Raw genomic sequence first — 24,723 nt, forward strand, 5'->3', positions numbered from 1 at the left:
TATTACGCGGAAGTGTAAAATGGCTACAGTTAGGTAATTAAAGATTAGCCGATAATAACAGGTCGGTGTGTTCTGTTATTGTTAGTAGTTAGCCCTTTATAAGTTTCATAGCATAGAATAAAGAATACGTATGGGTAGCATAGGCATAGAACGGTAATTCTCCGCCCTGCACCAATTCGTACTACACTTCCCCTGAGTCTTACTTTGGTCCTAAATGGCCGTAAGCTGCTAAGGAGTAAGAGGGAGAGCGCGTGAGCTCGGTCTCGCTCGCACTTTCGCGGTAAGGCACATTGTAAGATTAAGATTTTTGTATGAAGTAGCGCGGCCGACAGTTACCCGGTTTTTACGTCATGACACGACCGAAATGTAACCGTCCCTCTTAGGTACGTGTTCGCTAATTATTAGGTCAGCAGGAAAAGGGTCAGGCCATATTTTCCGTACGCTGACCCGCGTTGGTTTTACGCGACCAATTTCAGGCCTTTTAGTCGACCAAAACGAAAAATATATATTTCTGTAAGTAGTTAGTCATTATAAGAACAACAACACCAGGTTTGATGATGGTCATTGATCTCACAGTCTACACGAGAGAAGAAGATGGCACATTTCTACTTTCTCCCGAATCCCGTGGTTTAATAGTTCTTAAAACTTCCATTCATTGTCGTTAACATTACAATGACCCATGAAACCACACGCCTACTCAACTTTGTACTCGTATGATTCATATTACACACGTGTTCCGAAGAAAAACAAAATTATGTGGGTAGTTATTGGCTGTTCAATACTTGTATGACTTTATGAATCATAATCGCATGCACTATAGTGCCTTTGCCTTTAGCCATTAAAAAAAAGAAAATTGTTGATAGTCACTGCAGTAATGAAATTCGAAATAATTCGAATGGGACTTTTTCGCAAGTGGCAACATAACATACCTTATCCAACACACGGAGTTATTCATCCTGTTAGTAATTAATGTTACAACCGTCGGTATTGCCATACGGATAACCGATTAACATTTCGTTGCGAGTTGTGATGAAATTGCTGCTAACCTAATTTGAATTTACAAGTTGCAATGTTGTGATTGGTTTGATTTACATGCAAGATAGGGCGAAATTTGCCGCCATTAGAAACTACAATCTGGGGGTCAAAAGGCCACATTGATTTCAATTTACTTAAAAAACAACATTGCACTTACGTTTATATGTGCGCAAATATCTAATTTACTGTCAAGTCTTCAGGTTAGGTAAGCGTATAAGCGTACCCTGTGTAAACGGGATACCGCTATGGAGATAATGATTATATAAATCACTTAGATGTAGCCTTTTTAAATCCCTGAAGGAATTATAGAGTGTGTAACAATATTCTTTACTAACCGCCTAGCTTGTGTGAAAAGTTTGGTTCAGTGGAAGAAACGAAGGTCAGGATAGTGACATATACAATTCCGTGCCTATTCCAATGGGAAATAGGCCTGATTTTATGTATGTCATCTTTAATGCTAACTAGAATATTCTCAAGTATTTCTGTCCTGTGTGATATTGCCAAAATAGTCAAAGAATATTTTTTGATGTTATTGTACTGTACCTGTGGCGTCCTCTAATAACAAATATTTTTTTTCTTTCTTTCTTAAATGATCTTCATCAAGGATGTACGATTTGAAATACGATACGAACACTGAAATAGCTTGTTAATTCAATTTATGTTCAGTAAAATGTTTTACGATATGTATTATAACAAGAAATATATGATGGTCGTCAAGCACGAGCTTTATTTATTACGATGTCATGAAGAAATGAAATGGACAAATTATTGCGACAAATTTTCCGCAACATGTCACACACACCCACGTTGTATCTGGGCGGTGACAATGGAAGAAATTGTGTCAAACAATGCTAAACAATATTTACATTCCTCAACAATCAGAAACACGGATAACGAAAGTTTGGAATGTCCACGTTTTGGCGTTGTAGATGATGTTGACAGAATGCCTTATTAAGGCATTTTTCGAATGGGCCTATTGGTTACACAACGATATCCAGAATTAAAAACTGTATAATTCCGTGTTGCTGTAACATTCGCAATAATCTGTAACAAACGGTAACATTCCCATGACTTAGACGTAACAATGGAACAAAGGTGATGTCTCATTTGAAACTTGTGCGTGGTTATTAAACATCATTGTTTTATGTTCTGAGATTTTGCCATCGGCCTCTCATTACGCATGCGTTCGGGTCATATAACACGTTCTGCGCATCTCGAATTTGATCCTCCCACTTTTAGTCACTGTTGTTTTGGTTTGTAGTGATAAACGAGAACTAAGCCTTTATGGCGAGACTCGCGACACAAATTCCTAGATTACCAAATGATTGATCATACCTCGAGATATGATATCGAACAATGATTTGTTTTGATTGGTGTTATGAAACATTTACGACCATAGTATTATGGAATTGTAGGTTCTAATGATGATGATTCATTTCTTTAGATGTCTATTATTAAGTGTATTACTTTGTATTGGCACTAATGATATAATTTTGTTAATTCCAGTTCGCAACAGTACGCTGCAAGTCCAGCTTTAGCGTGTATTCGTCACTGCCAACTATTCCGCCCTAAGAACCCTTAAATGTCGTCATGCTAGACCGGAGCCGCGCTAGTTGTAGTCACCACGCTCCAACCTTAAGAAAAATTGAAGGCCGTTGGCGTTCGTGACGTCATGAGCCAACCGCAGGATGAGGCCCGAGCGGCCAGGATGCAGAAATATAAAGAGGAGAGGAGGAAACAACTCACCGCCAGAACAGCGACGTTGTTCTCAGCTAACGTCACTGACCGGTCAGTTCTTTTTATAACTTTTTTGTTCGAAGCATCTTTAAGTCATGCAGTTTTAGTGACTCTTATATCAACATGAGTAATGGTTATCGTCTTTCATGATTTATCTCCTAGCTATTTATAGACAATGACGATACGTAATTCATTCTCTTTTTATCTGATAGGTGCCTACGCGGTTTCTCAATGATGTCGTTTGTATATTTTCAGGCGGTCGAGAAAACTTGCGAGTCAGACACCACCAGAAGATTCCGCCTCTCCTCTCAAGTCCTCCTCCGAGCTCAACCTCAACACCGCTTCAACTTCAGTGCCTATTAGAACGACGCGAGCGTCACGCCTTAGAGCCGCTGCCGCTAGTCAATCTGAATCCTCTCCAACTCTAAGAAAATCTAATAGAAGCTCCTCAGCTCAGTCTTTAGAAGATGATAAAGCCAAGAAAAACAAGAGCTCCAAAATCATAGATAGAGATAAAGTCAGATCTGTGGCAAGAAGACAGAGTCACGAAAAAGAAAACCTTAAAAGCGCGTCGACAACCTGCTTCCCCGAAAAAGATATTGGTGCTATTAAATCGAAACCTAAACATTCCATTAATAAAAATATTTTAGAGAAAGACAAAAGTAATTTTATAGCCGCTAGTGTTAAAGGAAAAAATGTTGACGAGAAGTGTTCCAAGTTAGATGATAGAAGAAAGAGGAATTCGGTTGACAACAAATCGATAACTGTAAGCGATGAGGAGAAGCCTTTGCTCGTTAACGGAGATGAGTTATTTGATGAGCTCCTCGGTGATAAAAGTTTGGAGAAGGAGAAACTTGAAGATTTATTCAATGATTTAATTGAAAACGAGGACATCCAGAAGAAAATTGACTTGAAAACTGAGGATTCGGATACGAATGTAAGACTAAATGGTCACAAAGACATACCGGTTTTAGAAGCTGTAGAAGTTAAAGTAGAAGATAGTGGTGTAGTGCCAAAAGAGGTGAAAAGTGAGGGGGTCGGGGGGTTGTTGGGAGCCGTATGTGTTCGTAGAGTGGAAAGATTTAGTGAGTTGCTCAGCAATCTGTGTTCCCCGTGTGATGCTGATCTGCTGTTTGAAGATATCTTGGTGGAGAATGGGATCGACGGAGATGACGAATCGGTAAGAATTAACTTTAATTATTTGTGAGTACGGTGCGTCTCCTTTGAGTTGGCAAGATGGAAAACAGCAAAATAAAATAATGATTTCAAAGTCTTGTAATATGGACTATAGGCAGACAAGTGATAATGTATGTTATTAAGTGGCGCTGCTACTTTAAGCCAACTTGCAGTAGACGCGCTTTATGTTGTAATTTTATCATTTTGTGTCCTTACAAAAGTTCATGAAACGTGTCAGTTTCGTGCTTTCATGTATCGTGCGTTTCGCGCATTATATTATTTTAATATTTAAATTATTTAATTTAAAAAAAAAATAAGTAATATAATAGACATCTTCACCCTTTGACCGATATTATTTTAAGGGAACACGATGGTTCAAGTATACGTAAAGATACAGAAATTCTATACATATCGGACGAATTTCTGTACTGATATGTCCACTTTCTATTTTTTTCTGTAGAATGAAAGTTAAATTTTAATACAGATTTTTACATATACAACAGTGGCTTCGTATCAACAGTGGCTGCAAGTTGTCTTTGATTACTTGTGGCTCTGCCCACCCCATTAGGGATTACGGGCGTGAGTTTATGTATGTATGTATTTTTACATATTTCACAAAAGAATATATTGCACTTCAAAGGTATTATGACGTTATGTACAGTAAAAATACTCATATTCATACCAGTATAGTCCCTGCGTTAAGCCACATTAGATGCAATTGCCTTAAGCCTACTCTCGGTAACATTAATAGGACATTACAAAAAAATACCTCATCACTAAAAGCGTTGTCAAGAAATGCTAACTATAACTGCTTATCTATCAGTATACTGTTTACATTATAACAGATGTCTGTCGACGTCAATACAAATCAGATTTACGCGTGAATTCTGATAATTAATACTTATAATTAATAATTATTATGAAAACAGTTCGTATAGAGTTATGTGGCCTGACATGATCTGTGTGCGTTTTTCGGTATCAATGTTGCTCTAAACTTCAAACTCACGGATTTATTATGGTCGTAACTTATGAAAGTAATAAATTGTTGAAAGGTTATTAAGTAAGTTGTGCGAACATAAACATTATTAACGTTTACAATGTTGTAAATGGTAATACTGTAATCCTTAAGCATATACTTAACCATGTATACATAAACTCACGCCTATTTTCCACCGGGGTAAGCAGAAACTATGGAATTGGGTAGTTTCCTAGGTCAAAGATAAATTATGAAATTCTGATTAATAAATAAAATACTAATAATATATATATATATATATATATAATAAATAATAAAATAATAAATAAAAAAAAAAGTTTTCATCTCGAGCTCCTCCGTGCTTCGGAAAGCACGTTAAGCCGTTGGTCCCGGCTGCATTAGCAGTCGTTAATAACCATCAATCCGCACTGGGCCCGCGTGATGGTTTAAGGCCCGATCTCCCTATCCATCCATAGGGAAGGCCCGTGCCCCAGCAGTGGGGACGTTAATGGGCTGATGATGATGATGAAATAAAATACAGATCTAAAGGTGAGAAAATACGTTTTTTTTCTATTTGACTTATTTATGAATTTTAATAAAGAAAAATGTAATAATAAGTGCGACATTTTGTTTCGTTTTCTGTGACGTCACATGTTGCTTTTTCATACAAATTCCATAGTAATTTCGTGTTTTGACGTTTAGTAAAAAGTAACTGATTTGACTAGTTGGAATCCCTATTCCATTTGCGATCCTGACCTACTTATCTTCCTTCATCCACATTGCATTCTTTAATCGTTTCATACAAACACGCCGGTTCAGAGTAGATCGTACTAAATCTTTTATAACGACATCCCCAATTAATTTGCTTATGTATATTTTTATAATACTGACTTTATGTGGGTTTTACCTCGGGAAAATATGTTAAAATTCGCTTATCGGTTTCGTTATATGGAACATAAATACGTTACTTTGTTTTTGCTTGTGTCACGAGAGAAAGTTGAGAGGTGAATAAAATAAAACGCCTCGCTTTTTTAACATAACATAAGCTCACGACTACCCGAGTAGTTGGGGTAGTCAGAGGTACATTACCCTTAAGGCCTCAAACTGGATGACAGCGGCCAGCGGCGCGGCGGCGGCGGCGGTGCGGGGAGCGGCGCGTTCAAATGCTAAGACTTATATTGAAGTGTTCTCGATGGCAGCGGCGCGGCGAGCGGGGTACGAGCGGTGCGCTCTAGTCGAGCGGTGTCTCTGCGTTTGAAACTCGCCTTTTTGTTTCCTTTGTTTATTATAGGGATACAGATCTTATTTTGCCCACAATAAATCGTACGAAACAAAAGAACTACTTACAATCGAAAATGCGTTGTGGCCGTTTCGACATCACGTTCATTTGAGACACAATTCTATACCGCCGCAACACCGCGCGATCTGGCCGCTGGTATCGAGAACGGAACAGCGGCCGCCGCGCCGCTCCTCGCGCCGCTATCGCCGCCGCGCCGCTGCCGCCGCTGTCATCCAGTTTGAGCCCTAATTGTATAAGTTATGTACGCCGTAATTGTCATATAATTATATTAGTCACACAATATAATTATATTTGTCATATAATTATATTAGTTGATTCCGTGCTTCGGAGGGCACGTTAACCCACCAATGGCTTAACGTGACCAATCCCGACTATAAGCCGTAAAAACACCTCCACCAACCCGCAGTGGAGCAGCGTGGTGGAGTATGCTCCATACCCTCTTCGGTTGATTGAGAGGAGGCCTGTGCCCAGCATTGGGACGTAATAGGCTATTTATGTTATGTTATATTAGTCACAATACCGTAAACTTCTAAATGTAAAAATATTTTAATGTATGTGATGTGGCTGTTTTGTTATACGTTAGTTACTTCCATTAAAAAGTCGATCAAAACATGCAAAAAGCGTTTATAGTAAAGTTTCTGAACCAGGAACTAGGTCTATGTCACATTAAAGTGACTTACTAAAATATAGGTATACTTACATACATACATACGTCGACGTCGTGATAATCCTTAACCTGCAGATAAACTCGTTAGCACAAGCAGCCATAGAAAGTATAGTTGAAACATACCTATATGTACTATCGTTTAATATATATGGTATGTTACTGCATTTCATGTGTATCACAGGTTTTAGGTCGATATATTATAAACTTTATAAAATACTTTGTCCAGGGAGGTATTAACACTTTTAAAAATGAAATTAAAATCAAATCAAATCATTTATTCGCATAGGATTCATGGTTTTGTAGACAGTTGGTAGGTTTTATGTTCCAAGTATCACTGATATAATGATCCATTAGATATAAGCATGCGAAAATTTAGAAGGTAAGTAGGTAGGTACTAAAAAATATTTAATCCAATAATTACTCATTTTTTTTGAGTGATTTAATTACTCATGTTTTTTATTACCATGCTATTTATTATCACAAGATAGAAAATATACGGGTCAATTTAAAACTCCTGTACACCTAAAAGAAACAATGTTTAGTGAGCCATGCTGCTAAAAGGGTCAAATTAGTGGAGCACGCCATTTTCTTTTAGAGTGTATTAATAGCAGGTTATATTACCTTTTAGTAAATAACCAATGCAATCGTTAATTTACCAAATAAGTACCTGCTGTTGGGTAGAACAGAATTGATAGGCCTAACTCGACTGATGACTGTGACGGCGCTGGCTTCTGTTCTTCAAGGGCGGTAGTGGCCTGCCCTTGCGCTTCGCTTTGCTCGTCTTGGCGGGGCACTCCCGTGCCCCCAGATCATACACATATATGCCTAAAATCTCGTCTATTTCCCGTTGGTAGGCAGAGACCATGGAATTCCTTTTAAAATATTGATCCCTTTAGGGGATGAAAAGGGATGGATCAGAATGCATCGCGCGCAATGACCGAAGTCCACGCGAACGGTATCACGTGAGGAAAGCTATAACCAATGGCCCCGAATCCTGCAGACACCTAATTTTATTTTAAGTTATACTTGTCAGTTTCTTATCCGGCGAAAAGGAAAGGGACAGATGATTGACGACTACTAATTTTAAAATGCATGTATAACCCGGGCGAATAAAATAAGCATCTCGCTCATATGCAACCCGTTTGATGTGTGCTGTACTTAATTCTGTCGGGTTATTGGCCAGTATAAAATTTTGGAAGGCCTTTTTAAATTTCGGCCTAAAATTGACGTGTTTCATGAATATAATGCCCGTCGATTACCCGTTTCTCTCTTTTTTAGCGGATATGAAAATGACAGGTGTAACTTAAAATTAGATGGTGTGTACAGGATTCAGAACCAATAATTATTTAAATTAACCATCACGAATGAGGACGCGATATCTAGTTCAAGAACAACAATAACAACTAAGCTTTATAAGGCTTAGATTTGATTATTATAATAAATACTGCATATTATAATGTTATGACCTTGTCCGTATAAAGCCGTAACTAAAAGTAAAAAGGGGTTCGCAAACTTTTTCAGTTCGCGGCACTCGTCCTTGTTTAAAAGTTTATAGTTTGTCTTGACTCTTTCTAGTCGAAACTAGGACTCAATGATACTAAACATAGAATCACCCCGGTATGCCAGAAGAGGCAGGCAGAGGTGTATAGTACTAATATGTACCCACTTCTCGCAAGCTATTTTAAGTCCCATGTAATAGACGATGAGCCTATAGCCAGACACAAATGTTGGAAACCGCGTCATATCAATTATTTAAGGTCCAAACACGAATTAAAACCTATAAAGTCGTATTCAGTGGTAACGATACTGGCACAAAAACTTAGACGTCCATATTGCATAACGTCATAATATGCATACCTATAGCTAGGTACCGAAATATTGACGGTCACGAATATACTAAGTACTTAAGAATTGGGTATTTTTTAACCGTAAATAACTATTTTGGTTTGGTTTTTCGGTTGTTGATGAATGTGGAGGAAGCAATAGAAGTGTGTCAGGAATTCTATAGTCTGGAATTATATAGGAATTCTATAGTCTCTGCTTACCCCGGTGGGAAATAGGCGTGTGCTTATGTATGTATGGTTTTAAGCAATTAAATATTAAATTAGTATACGGAACCTCTATTCAGTACACTTTGGGAACCCCTGGCAGAGACCGATAATAATTTTCCGGCAGTTGCACTTGGCTGGCCTAACAGGCTGAACTGAGCCAAATATGGTAGGAATAGTTAACCTTCACCTTAAGACTAACCTAGCCATTCATAGCCAATTTTATTACGCTATATCGTCGCTGATATCGCGAACTGAAATATCTCAAATTTTTGACGAATCTGATTCGCACCTTTTGCTATTGTCAATCCGTCAGATACGTCAATTTGCAAAGTCAGCCATGATATAGACAACAATAATTGAGGTAACATAGCTGGTGAGGAGTGGGTGTATGTACTACAGTGTTAAACTATTCGACTACCAAATCAGAAGCAATTCAACAAATCAGTAATTTGGACATATGAACTTTTTAAAAATTGACTGCGGTACACGTGACACTCTATTTCTTCTTCTATCGTGTGGGTTGTGAGGTGGATTACCAACCTCATCAACCCTGGTCAGGGTTACTATTGAGCCGCCAAAGGCTCCTGACATGAGTAAGTAGTAACCGGGACCAACGGCTTAACGTGCCTTCCAAAGCACGGATCGTCTTATTTTCGGACAATCAGGAGATCAGCCTGTAAATGTCCTAACCTAACCTAACCAAACTAGGGATCACAAAGTGATTTTTGTGATATGTCCCCACCGGGATTCGAACCCGAGACCTCCGGATCGTGAGCACAACGCTCAATCACTGGACCACGGAGGCCGTGTCATTTATCCTAACTTATGACTATAATAGATCAGTAAAATTAGATATTTAAAAATACTTGCTAATAAATCCAAAGAACTTACTGAACTAAAAATTAAAAATGTTATCATTATCTTCACCTTTGAGTAAGTGCAGAGCATGATATGAAACGCTGAAATAAAATAAATATATTTTTTAAACTTACATTAAAACATTTTATCAGAGAAAATAAGATACAATATTTAACTCCGCGTGTGTGAATAATTTATTTCACTATGCGATGCTCATAAGCTTTTTAAATAAGCTGGTTTTAACGGTGAGAAAATTGTTGCGCTTTTAAAACTGAAAGGTTTATGCTTTATTCAGAATTTCGTCTGTACACAAAGGCTAGAAATATCAGAGAAATTTCTGTATCCGTCTCAAATACACAAAGGCTTTTCGTGTTTCGACCCATTGAATATTTGTCAGAAGTTGACGTGATGATAATACGATTGTACCCAATAGAAAATAACTGCTTATTTCTAAACGAGAGAAACTGACAGAAGGTTTGTTACCTTCTGATTATGTATTTGAAAGAAAGAAACATTTATTACTTCCGAACATCACAGACACAGACAGACAGGTACATTACATTCAACATAGGACAGAAACCACACGGAAATCAATTCACAGAAAAAAACAAAAATAAAACAAAAAAAGAACCAAGATAAAAAATCATTAATAAAAAAAGAAAAACAAACCAAAATCATAAAAATAATAATAATAAAAGTAAGTATCCTAAATGCAACGCACTATAGGTAAGTAGCTAGGTATTTCATTATAGGTAAGTCACTGCGGTTCTGTGGTACACCAACTTGCTTCTCAATCGGGGAGCGCAAACGCGGATTCGAACCCGGGACCTCCGGATCGTGAACCCAACGCTCAACCACTGGACCACGGAGGCCGTTACCTGAATCACTGAACTACTGAACTAAATCGATCGGAACTTGTTCCTAACAAGTCCTAGGCCACTTCCTAACTTAGTTCAACAGATTGTCTAGTCAAACGCAATTTACCACATGCAACCAGGTCAAGAGTGCATTGAATAAGGCTGCGTCATGAAATTGCATGTAAATCTTGGACGAGCCAATTTAGTCCCACTTACCGTTCTGAGGTCTACGTGTTTATGTAAACTAGTTACATGAATATACAGTGACATTGCAATTAATACTGAGGGGGATGGTTTACGTCACGATTCTGAGTTAATATCAAGTGGAATTTTCTGTCGCCTAAATTTTGTTTTTTGTGTTTCTTTTAAATTATTTTCAATTCTATACTTCTGCGATGGAAAAAATCACTTGATATTGACTCAGGATAACGAGCTGAATCATCTTCCTCAGTATTCGTTACGGCGTCATAAACACCCATACGTACTCGTATGGCTGTAACGTGTGTAAGTGACATCGTAATGAACACTGACGGGGATGATACAGACCATGATTCTGAGTTGATATCAAGTGGAATTTCCTGTCGGAAAATTCATGAATATTGCAGTCATTGTTGTAGTTGTTTTAATCATTTTCAGTTTTATACTTGTGACGGAAAATTCCACTTGATATCAACTCGAAATCATGGTGTGAATCATTCTTCGAAATATTCATTACAGTGTAACAAGGTAATAGGGTTTATTCTAAATCTTTTTCGGTTTCAAATCATCGTCACCCTAGCGTTTGCTCGCCCAGCTTAAGGCCTTATTACACCCGGGTGGTGTAACAAATACGTACTTACATCAGTAAGTAGTAACCGGGACCAACGGCTTAACGTGCCTTCCGAAGCACGGATCGTCTTACTTTTGGACAATCAGGTGATCAGCCTGTAATGTCCTAACTAAAGTAGGGATCACAAAGTGATTTTGTGAGCCCAACGCTCAACCACTGGACCATGGAGGCCGTTGAAGAAGCTTACTAAAGCTTGTCGATTAACGAAATTAAAAGACTATTTTTAGATTCACTGGTTCACGACAATTTCCCATTACGGGATCTGTTGCGTAAGAAGCAGAAAAGTACTCTTGTTGTTTACTTAGATGTTGTAAGGAGTAATTAAGTATCGAAATAGATGTACTATTAACGTTTCTTTCATTGATGCTGATTATCTTTTGAAATCTTATTTGAAAAAAAAAGAAACATTACACACTCACACACACACACTTACACATTTTTTTTTATTTATGTAGGAGGGAGCGAGAAAGTAAACACTGAAGTCTTCATAACCCACTATGTTATCTTAAAACGATTTTATAAAGTTAGACGATCCGTGCTTCGGAAGGCACGTTAAGCCGTTGGTCCCGGTTACTATTTACTGATGTAAGTACGTAGTCGTTGCATGAGCCATGTCAGGGGCCTTTGGTGGCTCAATAGTCACCCTGACACCAGAGTTGATGAGCTTGATAATCCACCTCACAACCCACACGATAAAAAAAAGAAAAGAATTCATCTTATATTATCTTACACTTTTATACATACCACATTTTATTTGACACCAATTTTATGAAACAGCATTGTGTAGTAGGCATTTCATTAGGGCAAGTAGTTCAGTGGACGTTTTAAGTAATCATTTAATTGTAAAATAACGAAAATAAAAGTCCGAAGGATATTATTGCTTATCGTTTAAGACCTCTCCCGTTTTTCTTATAATTTCGAAAGTTTTGTCTTCATGACCATTTATGTTTTTGACATTAGCATAATATGAGGTCCACCTTGATTGCGACACCTTCACAGAGATTATGTTTACTTATTTAATTCCATAGCATACTTTTTTCTTTATTTTCGTCCGACTCCCCACTGCCTGACTGCACCTTCGACCTTGCAAGATTGACCACATCTTGTAGACCCTTGAGTATAACTGACCAGCCTTACACAATAGTGTGAAGGTGCGAAGAAATGCGTTAATGGAGAGTTTGTACACGCGAATAATATAGCTAGAAGGGTCAGGGTAAAGCGGTTGATTTAAACGTGACCAATTTTGGTAGCGCCAACGGCGGTAATCGAACGTATTGTATGGTATTGTTGTAGACGCCCCGTTGATATGCCGCCGACCTCGGCCGCGGCGGTCGCTTCGTATTTGGTCGTGATCTCCGCAACTTCGGCCGCTTTTTGCAAGCCGCTTCCAGTTTCCGATGAAATTAAAAGCTGTATATCCTTGTACCGTAATTAAAGGCAGTGGTTGAGAATTGAGAATATTTGTTTACTACTTAAAGAAATTCGGAGAATCATTATTTAAAATACTCCTACTACAGTTTTGTTAATTGAGCAATGTAAAGTTTTTGTCAATATGCTAAACTTTCATAGACAATTTTATGCCAAAAATAGTTTAAGTTTTTTGAACTATGGAAGTTGTGGAGTAAGTACTACAATAGAGAATTTAATAATAATAATAAATAATAATAATAAAAAAGTTTATTTAGGTAACATAACCTAATTTCGCTTCAAGAACTTTTGAATTTGAACGTCAAGTTTCAGTTCAATGTTTGGAAAGAGTACTTTTAGTTACTTTCTTTAATTGATATTACTTGATAGCAATTAAAGAAGGACGTTGTTTATTTTAAATACTAAGTTTATTAAAAATAACACTCCTCAATGAAATGTCTGATGAATGTAACGAAATGTGATTATTTATATATTCTACGTAAGATAAATATATTTATCTAATTAATACCAGTAAAGTAGGTAGTTGATATTTACAGTCATGGTATAAGAAGACCAGGCCATGTTCAAAACTGACAGCTAACATTTCAAGATAAGCCCAGCTGACGTCATCCCGCTCTGTATTGCCATTTCGTAATAAATAAATTACCCACGAACAATGTTTTTATATTTACTTTGTAAGAAAATTTTGAACTTTTAGTAAAAGATTTACAAAGTTTTAATGATATTTATATATGTGACAAGTAATAGTAATTAAATACATTAGTCAGTAATTCACTTGATTTTCAATAATAAAAATTTACGTCCTTAGAATGTTGGAGATACCAATTCAATGGTAACACTTACGTCATCAATGGGCTAGCAATGGCGGCTTGTCATATCATTGAGAATACCTGGTCTTCTTATACCATGTTTTTAGTAACAGATCATTGTCATGACATAATCTACATACCTGGAAAGAGATTCAAATATCTAGCGTGTAGTCCACGGTACATTAACCAATGTCTTTGGCCTGTGATACCGCCAACAATTTTCTTATTACATACTTACTTAATATCTACAGCATAGTTTGTTCTTGTTTGTGTAATATAAACGGTCCATCTATCCTATGTGTTTGTGAATTCAAATTCAAAAATATATTTATTCAGTAGGTAACATATTTACACTTTGAATCGTCATTTTTTACATAACGAACGTCGCTGGGGAAAAGAAGCTGCAAGAAACACCTAGGCAGAGGGCCTTTAGACGTTCTTTAAAAAAAATACTGTTATATAATTTAGTAAATTATTATTGACTGCCTAATGTATGTTCCCAGACAATTAATCCCATGCATTCATATCTTCTAGATAATCAGTAATCTTGTTATGTATATTATAAGAAAAAATACATATACCTAATAAGCAAGATCTTTGTTTTACTTCAGATATCTTAATGTGCAAAGAAAAATATCAGCGTCAAACGGAAAAAAAATACTGGCAGCTACCAAATAATTCAAGGTTACGATTTTGTGATTTAAAATAAATATTTTTATCAGCCTTACATGTATGTACAATTTTTTTGGGATTGTTAAAAATGCTAGAAAAGCAATTTGTTCCAGTAAAAGCAGTAATACCTAGTTTGTGTAAAATGATTGATGAATGACTTGACTGTTAGTTTTTATTATAGCTCTTATGTGCAACAGACACATTGTATGTAGATAAAGCAATCTGAAACGGCAGTCTGCTCCATCTTGGTAACTGTCCCGGCAAACATTTTAATTGTCAAATTGGTAAAAAACGTCGCGTGCGCGCATCTCTGCATGATGCCGCTTGATCGGTACTCAAGATGTCTTTAACTGATACAAATTTGACGTATGGATTCTATTCGCTTATTAGTACCTGCTTGTCTTGTTGGAGAGAGTAATTAATTAAGAACAGCTCATTATGTGGCGTCAGCTTCTACAGAATTGGCTATTAAAACGCCGTTATAATATAAATTGTGACGTTAGTGTAAAATATATTTTATGTATGATCGCAGGTTAAGATTAAACGCTGTTTTGCAAGTTTTACTTTCTGCTATTTATCTTCTGTGTTTTATGGCTGCGAGTCAAGCGTTTTTATTGCTTTTCAATAGTTAAAATATAGTTTTATCGGGTTTTAATGCTGATTTGAAGTGTTGAAAAGTTCAGTGGTAGATTGATAGGGGAAAGTCGAAGATAGAGAGTTCATCTCCCTACTACCCCGTTTTTCACAGGGTCCGTTTACCTAACCTGAATATGGGTTTCCCCACGATGTTTTCCTTCACCGTTGAACACGTAATAATCTTTTATGATCCAGACACGAATTCGAAAACATTGATTTAGGACTGTGCTGGATTCGAACCTGCGACCTCAATGTGAGAGGCAAGCGTTCTACCAATTGCGCTACCACGGCGGATAGTCAAAGATAGAGAGTTACAGAGTTAAATCTTAATCCGTGATTGCTCAGATCAGAGAACGCGTGATTTACATCGCGTTGTCACGGGTTCGAATACTGGCTCAGGCGCTAAACCACTGAATTCGACACCGGGTGAGAGCCCTCAGCGCTCTCCATTTGTGCGGCCAAGTAGTTAATGCCATCTGCGGCAAATCTACATACAATAAGTCACGCGGCCAGTATAATGGGCACCTTTGAACCAGATACGAGAGGGTATTTTATACGGTATTTTAGACTGACCTGCAGTGTTTGTGTAATAATTTAAAATGTTTTAATTATTCGTAATTTTAATTTATAAGTGACAAATTGTATTTCTAATGCTATAAATAAAAGACCATTACTTATCTCTTAGGAGGTTTAATAATTTATAAGTCACGTAAAAAAACTGAATTCGACTTTATGTTTGGATCTTTGGATCATAAATAAATGATATCACGTGGTGTCCAGAATTGTGTTCCTGGTAAATGTCAATAGTGCCCTATTACATGGGATTTAAACATAGCTCGCGAGGAGTGGGTGTATTTTACATATATACACCTCTGCCTACCCCTTCGGGAATACAGGCGTGATGTTAAGCTATGTTAAATAATTTTCCAACGAATATTGTTGTTACATGTATTTCGTTTGCCTATTCATAGTTACATCAGTTGCGTTAGACGCTCTCGTTTCCTGTACATGCTTTCGTGGTAATTATTTTTAATTATCGTAAAGTTCGATGACATGTAAGCATGATTTAGTACCTTCTTTCTAACAACTTTGGCATTTACTTCCTAAGGGAAAATATGGCGTATATTTTCAAAAAACTTTTAATTAAAATATATGCTTGTACCTACGCTTCTTATTTGTTATTTAAAATGACAAGATTCCAAATATTACGTCCCAGAGTAAATTGCTGTAGGAATCTAAATTTCTAGTACTTCAGTAATGGCAAAAGTTAAGCAATATTAAACTTGTTAATATTAACATCAAGATACTATTATAGTACTCGTACAAACAGTATAAAATATACCTGTTTCGTGTGGGTGCCGTAGAAGTTAGGGCGCGTGTATACAATACCTTTCATACTTGGCCAGGAACGGAAATAAAAAATGAATCTTCCATGCTTCCTCATCCGAGGCACATCAAAGTAGCAGCTATCGAAAGAAGTCCTGTTTGACGACCTCCTCTATTTCAATCTAGGTACATTTATACGGGAGAGATACGGGAGTTCCCAATAACTATGTACTTAAACGAACAAAACGAATGTTTTTAATTTCTTTTGTAGTTGTAATTGGAAATTCCTGAACGCCAATATATCGAAGTTTAAAGGTTAAGACCATTGGGATTCCAGTTGTTTGCAATTTCTAACGCCCTGTAACAACGACTGGGGGTTGAGATTGGCAACTAAGACTTAATTGGATTTGCATTGGAAAGATCGTTGTGAACGGTTCAGCTCTTCTGTCTTAAGTAAGTCAAGCCAATCTAAATTAAGGCTTTGAGGCGAAGTTGCATAACATTTACTTCTAGTAGAGTCGCATGATACATTACGCAAGAATGTAACATATTTTGCCCGGTTTTGATCTAAAATTTCGAAAATGAGCTTCTAGTTTTCTATTCGGCCAAGTAGGGAATGTCACCGCAGACTTCAAACATCAAGTAAAGTCTTTGAAACAATTGCAATCTTTTCGGACCTTTTCATTTGAAAATTGTTTTGTTTTAATGTTTTTTTTATCCACGCTCAATAAATATAAGGTGCTACATTAATTACATCCGATTGGCAAATTCATATCGATCACCGAAGGCTAAGACGCGGCTTTACAAGGTGCCGTGGCGAGAAGTGAAAGAGGCGCGCACGCATAGGCGGTGGTGCGACCAGTTGCAAACCCGACGCGCTTGCTTACGCGCATCGCGAGAATACCTCTTATTTATTCGATCGGTTTGTTCGGTATTTTGTTGATGATGTATTTGTTTTGTTCAAGTGTTTTGTAATTGGATGTTTTGTTTGATTTGTGTTTTAGGTTCTGTTTTTCTATTTGAAGTGCGCTGTGTTCGTTGATCAATTTTTGGTCAATTGGAATAAGTAAATTTGTTTAGGAATATGTTGTTTGGAATTAATAAATTATATAATTACATTAGTATTGCTGATTCCATTAGTATACCAGTCGTAATGTTACTTAACCAAAGGAAGTTCTTTATTTTCGTTTCGGTATTTACTACTGTCTACTGTACCAAGATAATTGTTTCCTTATCTCATTTGTCTATATTCGTCTTCGGGCCTTGAACTTCGTTGTTTCCGCGTCGCGTTTCGTTTCATCCGGCCTTCGTCGTTGTCAATTATGCGCTATCTAAACGCAATTGCAGCTGTCGGAAGCGATATGCTCTTAACCTCGAACTGAGACGCTCCATGTAGGGTAAACAGACTGTCTGCGCAGGTCTTTGATCTCATTTGTCGATGTTGAGGGGAAATTGCCCATTTAAGGTGCGTTTACCCGTTCTCGTATTGGGTGTCGGAGTTGAGTAAATACTTCATCTATCTGAAAATAGCAGATATTTGGCTTTTGATTGAACGCCATCGATTATTCGCAATAGTCTGTAATGAACGTAATTAGTGAGACATAAATAGCTATATTATACTTCATCAAGTCGCTAAGTTTCAATGATAGTAATTTATTTCAGTGATTGATATAGATGTTAATTTATAAGTGCGTTAAATTATACGGATTTGCTGTTAACTTGCCTATTCGTCTAAGCAATACTTTTTATACTCTTTCTCTTGTAATAATCTTTCTGAATTTATATAATATCTTTTTCTTAAACTAAACTTATACATTTTAGAGGTTATTAAATATCAAATATTTACTACGTGAGTCCAAAAGTATCAATTAATGGAAAATATCTAATTTCTAATAATTTAATTAATATCTAATAAAAAAAAAACGGTCTCACACATAGTAACTAACTAGGTACATTTAAATCTACATGATACTTTCTATCTCTTTCCATTGCGTCTATTTTTTATATAAAGTCATCATCACTAATTAGAGTCGCGCTCTTTTCTGTGTAGCATTCTCCATGCTACTTTTTTAGGGAAAAATAGGGCAGTAGTTTCCCTCTTGCCTTCCGCCCCGCAGTACTCTATCTGACGCGAGTGGGATGGCGCCCAGAGTAGTATATTTGAAAGCTGTACTAGGACTCCTGTCCTGTCCTCTGAATAGTACTGACAGTTACTGCTGCCCTCTGTCAGGTTCCAGGTCACAGTCCCTGTGACTTGCCCCTTCCGTCCTGCATTACCGTACCGATGTTTCCCATCTCCGCCTTTGCAATCGTTCAGGTCTTCACTCATATCCCTGGGCAAGGGTTCTATCTACGTTATACTCCGTAGGTCTGGGTCCCTATCCGAACTCAGCCACCATCTCACTCCGGTTTACTGAAGTAAGAGGCGCCCACCCCTGCGGCAAGGACGGGTGAACAGGAATTGCCCCAGTAGAGGGCATAGAAGATGACTCTGTCCCCCCTGGGTTTATATAAAGTGCTTTGCGTAAAAATGTTAGCTACCCTTTTAACAAATCCAAAATGCCTCGAGCTGCACATCGCTTTACATCGATTCATAGAAACCTGCAAAGACGGATGCAAATTACGCTCATTCTAGTCGTATTTTGTATAAAAATCGTAACAAGAATCTCCTTAATGTTCTCTATTAGATTAGCATAATCACTTCCTAACTTCCGTCTTGGCATCTCGTTAATTTATCAACAACAGTATTTTTTTAGGCCAAGGTCGGAAGAGTTTGAAGAAAATCGATGGATCGTCATTGTCCAAAGCATGCCGAGTCGTTGACTCATGTTCATTTTATGGTAACAGACGATGCAATAGGGGCCAATTGTTATGTCATATTTGTTATTCCAGTCTTTTGTAGTTGATAGTTGATGCGTCATGACTCGCTATCATAATGCTGGCTAGCTAGAAATACGATGAACCTTTTTCGTCTGTCTTTTTTAATTTTTAATCAACAAGTATTTTACTTTTTCACAAAGCCTGTGGTGGATGCCTAGTCTTTTTGATTTCTTTTTATTGATTGAAATGTATAAAATAAAATAAAATGTAATTAATCAAAGTGTTCTTCCTTTTTTATTATTTTTGATTGTATTATTTCATTAGATGTGGAAATCTTGAATAAATGAATTTATTATTATTGTTATGTTCATTCCATATCTCGGGACTCTGAACACCCGGACTTTTGGAAGGCGTGTGTGGGGCTGAAACCAACACGTTGAAGCCCCTTAAAACATTTTAATCTAACAATAATACGTAAACAAAAAAAAACATGTTTACGCATATTAAATTAATGGAATAAGAATTCCACTTGAAAATGATCTGTCCGTACCAAGAGTAGGTGTAAGTTAATTTGCCTTCTGCCAACTTGAAATTCTATTTACCCCAATAGGAATAAAAAGGCGTCTATCTTTTGTTGTTTTATATTAAGACCATGCATTAACGCGTGCGCCCTACTGAGCACAGTCCTGCTCTTGATCACGCAATGATTTCCGGTTTTATGCATGTTTCATAAATTGCCTTCCTTCATATTCCTTCTTAATGACTGTATTTATTATAAAATATTCTGATTCTAAAGACAACGATTTTTTTTATTGCTCTACTTTTTACAAATTGTCGTTTCAGTTTTATAATGGAAGAGAAGGGGCTTTTACTTGTCGATATAATCTGTTTCGATTTATTCTTTATTAGTATCTATAACATGTTAAAAATATCGCGTTATTTGTCGCTTATGATATGTAATAACAGTTTCTTATTTTGTGAAAGTTATACGAAAGTTATTTCAGCAAATAATCAGCTGTGAATATTGAACTAGTCCCGGATATAAGCTTTATACTTATGTCTCTTTTATGTTATGTTTTTTATTTTTGGAGTGTGGACTTTTGTCCTTTAGGATACAGACGTGATGCTTAGTTATGTCATGTTTATTTATAGCTCAACATTTTAAACAATTTTTATATTTTATTTTAACTTTAAAAAAAATTAAGTAATGCTTAAATTTAATTTAGGTAACCTAAATTGTGATCAAAAACTTCATCCTCCTCCTGTCCTTAAGGTGGGGTCGGCACAACATGTATTCTTCTTCCATTTATTTCTGTCAGTCGTCATATCGGTACTCACCACTATTGTGCTCATTTCATTTGCTTCGCTCCCGACACACTTCTCTTGCTTACTCCACTTTTACAATTAATCATGATCATAAATAATCTTTCCAATACCAGGAGTCCGTGGAGGTCCGTGTTGATCTATGTATGTATGGAATCATTCGAATAATTTCATTATTAATTTTTAATACTATCGCACATCACTAATCTTACATGATCCCACCGGGGTAAGCAGAGACTATGGAATTTCATTTGCTTCGATCCCGACACATTTCTCTTGCGTCCTTCACTTTTATAATTAATCAAGCGTTTCATACTTACCTATAACATATTACAATTAAAAAAAACAGAAAGTACTACTTCAAATTTTTGCGTGTCAAAATTGAATTTGCCATAGATAAGCCCCATGTGTACTGTATCCTCATCAATCAACCGGCGACATTTGACTTTCAATGTTATGCTCCATAAATAGAGTTTAACCTTCCTTATCCTTGCTACGTTGTACATATATAATATTTGACTGTAATGTTACTTTACGTCGCAGATTGTTAAAGATTTTGCAGGGAAATGTATTGAGTAAGGTTATAGTTTGATACAAAATTAATAGATAATAATATTCATACCTTTTTTAGTGACACGTTTAGTTTTCCGAACGATAGCCTATTTTACAACTTAGTCAAATGAGATAGATACTTTTTACGGCACGTCAAAACGAAAATTTTCCATAATACACCCATTGTCACTTAATTCGTAATTAAAATTCGAACATAAGTAAGTCCAAAAGAAAAATGAGATTGAGTTTTGATCATCTTAGTCTGGCTTTTATACACTATTATAACAAAACATCTAATTATTACTTTTGCGTTATAGTACGGCGTGTAGGATAGTTCTCAGAATATACATTTTCTTAGTCTGTTTCATTCTCTCTAGCCTGTAGTCTATCCTTTCTTGTCCTGCTGTCGTATGCAATATCTATACCGCAGCGCCAGAATTATAGACAAAACTTTTGTATCTAGACCCTCTTAGACATAGTTACGGTTCTCTTCATTCATGAAGTTACTATTTATCTTTTATTTTCCGATATGTACGTATATATCGGAAAAGTCAGGTAAAAAAGCTAAAAAGAAGCAAAAAAATTGAGGAGTTTCTCGCGCTGCACCCTTTGCCTTAACACGTTTAATCATATTCAAAGTAAAACAGCAAAAATATCAGAAATAAAATATTAAAAATGGTGTTCTCTGACTGAAGTATCACTAGGTACTTGAATGTGAAAATAAAAAGGAGCCACTAATTTGGTTTTAATTTATGTAATTAATTTACTGTGCACAAAACAACACATCACGCAATTATATAACAAGAAGGGAGACAAAAGGCTTTGAGTGCTAATAAGCAATTTATCCCAAGCAAAAGCGTAGGATTGATCTACTTTTGGGACTTCATAATTTACATTGTTCCGACGATTTATTGTCGCACCAGCTAAACTACTTCGACTCTTAATTGTTTTGAAATAGGTTATATTATGCAACATCCAATCCAGTGTGACAAATTAGCATTGCGTAGGCTTCTCTTGGGTTACCTAGATAGACATTCTATCTGGTTGCTGAAGGTTGTCAGTGTTCTAACTAGGCCTGGCCGCGCGGCACGGTACACACTATCGACATAAACAGATATCGGGAATTCCGACCAATAACTCTATACTTCGTAACATCACACCTATTTCCTATGGTACGTTAATATAAAGAGACCCCGAATCCTGATACTGACAAATCGCTTTTTCCACTTTTTCAAAATAAGTATTCATTTATCGCCGAGTAGATAGGTACTCTTAAGTCCAGGTTAACTGATTCTTTAAATAAACCTGAATTTGATCAGTGTTTATTCGTCTAGCTTTTAACATTTTACATCCTTCTCTTTTTTTCGTTAATTATAATAAACAAAAGATTAATAAAAAATAAAATAAGTAAGTATAAGCTTCATAATCTTTTCAAAATTGGGGTAGCAGAGGTACAGCCAGTTACACCAACTTAGCAGCATCTATCGATCAAAGCCAGCGATATTTGTCGCGTCTCCGTCTGTAGCGCGTACCGTGCCGTGAGTGCTGGTGTTAATGTTGCAATAATGGTTGATTCTACTGTCGATTCTAATAATAATAAGCGTGGATTGCCAGTGATTGACGACGTAAGAATGTTTATTGTTTTGTCTTTAATATTAGGTACTTGTCCTTGATGTTTATGTCCTTTGTTTTAGAGCATAACTATTATTTCTTTGCAAATACTCATTTAGAAGGTTCAAAACATGTCCTGCGTTATCGCTGGAGTTAGTATGTTGTTTCTTTTTGTGCTTTTAGAGTTTTTTATATGCTTTACAAATGCTAGAATTTATTTGAACATAATAAGCTAAATTATAAAGTCAAATATACGTACACTCAAAATCTGTTCATATACAAATCCGATAAAACAAATTACTTTTATCAAAATCACATTACGTAAGTACTCATGTCCATCAAAACCAATTAAGTGTTATTGTATGAAACTTTATTATATTATCTGTTCCTGACAATAAGGTAATAAGGAAATTTATTCAATACGCCGGGCCTCGCGGATAATCTCTACTTTCTCGATGATTACATTCGATAGGAAGACTTACAGATCTAGATAACCGTTCATAGTACAATAAGAAAAGAAATCGGTTTTCACAGAAACGTATCGGAGGCGGTTTATATATGTGCATCCTATAGACACGCACACGTCTATTTGTTATCGACGAAATCTTGTCCACGTAGGTAAAATTACTGAATTGACGTTTGTCACCTTCGACTGCAGCGTTGTCATAGGCATAGAATAAAGAATAATACTAACTAAACTCCGTCCCGCACCAATTCTATCGAGCGCCGAGCTAGATTTACCTCACCCCCTCTGGGTTTTACTTTAGTCTAAATGGCCTGAAGCCGCTAAGGAGTAAGGGGGAAGGGAGGAGTGTGCGGACTGTCTCGCTCGCACTTACGCGTTATTCGGCACACGATAAGAATGAGATTATTGTATGGAGCATGGTATAACAAAACCAGGTATGCTCAATCCTATGAAATGCCGCCATTGATAGCCGTTTGATGACGTAAGTGTTACCATTGAGTTACCATTAAATTGGTATCTTCAACATTCCAGGGACGTAAATTTTATTATTGAAAATTAATTGAATTACTGACTAATGTATTACTATTGACACATATATAAAAATCATTAAAACCATATAGGTAAATCTTTTACTGAAAGTTTAAAATTGCCTTGCAAAGTAAATTAAAAACACTGGTCGTGGGTAATTTTTTTACGAAATGGCATGACGTCAGCTAACCTAACCTAACCTTGAAACGTTAGCTGTCATTTTTGAGTATACATGGTTTTGTTACACCTTGATATGGAGTGTTTGGTTCACTATAAGTCAGTATTGTAAAGAATAACATCCGAATGTACAGTTAAGTATCAATAGGGTAGACAACTGGGTTAAAAATGATCAAAAATCAACCAATTTTTTTGTTATGCAATATTAACCAATTTCGAATTACATTGAGTACGACGTTTGAATACGTTTATTGATGGTATCACCGTTTTGTATTCTCATACGAAAGCCATATAAATGAACCGATTTGACTTTTCGTAAAAGTATATCTCATTTGACTAAATAAAAAAATAAAATTGGTTCGTTTGAAATGTAGGTTGGAGGTGAATTCATTTGTTGTGATTTATTTATATTTTGAATGGTCCTTTCATACAGTTTAATATTTCCTTCTACTGTACGTATATGGTACAACTTCTTCGTGTGTTGTGAGGAGAATTACCAACTTCATCAACCCTGGTGTCAGGGTTATGGTACAACTATTTAGGTTATTTGTTATATTTAGGCAACTATGAATTCTTCTTATTATATTTCTTCTTCTATCGTGTGGGTTGTGAGGTGGATTACCAACCCCGTCAACCTACTTGGTACTACCTCCTTATTATACTGATTGTAGTTTATAGTGGTCGGTTTTGTAATATTACGATTGTATGGGTTTCTTCTAGCTTTGTGAATGTAACACAATAACTGTTGAATATAGGCTCTGCTTCTTATGTGACTTCATAAGGATCAAGAGACAAAATGAGGATTTATTTCAAGGATTACAAGATCAAAGTGGTGAGTTGGTTTCTCTTGAAAATATTATAAGTATAATTTTATTATATTACTTATTTA

At 36.4% G+C, this 24,723-nt stretch overlaps 1 protein-coding gene across 4 annotated transcripts in view; it reads left to right on the top strand.

The window, feature by feature from the left end:
* Positions 1 to 24,723, top strand: part of LOC126372426 (supervillin-like) — a 314,398-nt gene that overhangs the window by 32,992 nt on the left and 256,683 nt on the right. For all 4 annotated transcript variants that reach the window (XM_050018165.1, XM_050018167.1, XM_050018168.1 and 1 more), the window contains exons 2-3: positions 2,542 to 2,823; positions 3,028 to 3,952. In XM_050018165.1, coding sequence (XP_049874122.1) covers positions 2,708 to 2,823; positions 3,028 to 3,952 — 1,041 coding nt within the window. In that variant the 5' untranslated portion in view covers positions 2,542 to 2,707. The remainder of the gene's footprint in view (positions 1 to 2,541; positions 2,824 to 3,027; positions 3,953 to 24,723) is intronic.

The sequence above is a fragment of the Pectinophora gossypiella genome, chromosome 14, assembly GCF_024362695.1.
Source record: "Pectinophora gossypiella chromosome 14, ilPecGoss1.1, whole genome shotgun sequence".
NCBI classification, from domain to species: domain Eukaryota; kingdom Metazoa; phylum Arthropoda; class Insecta; order Lepidoptera; family Gelechiidae; genus Pectinophora; species Pectinophora gossypiella.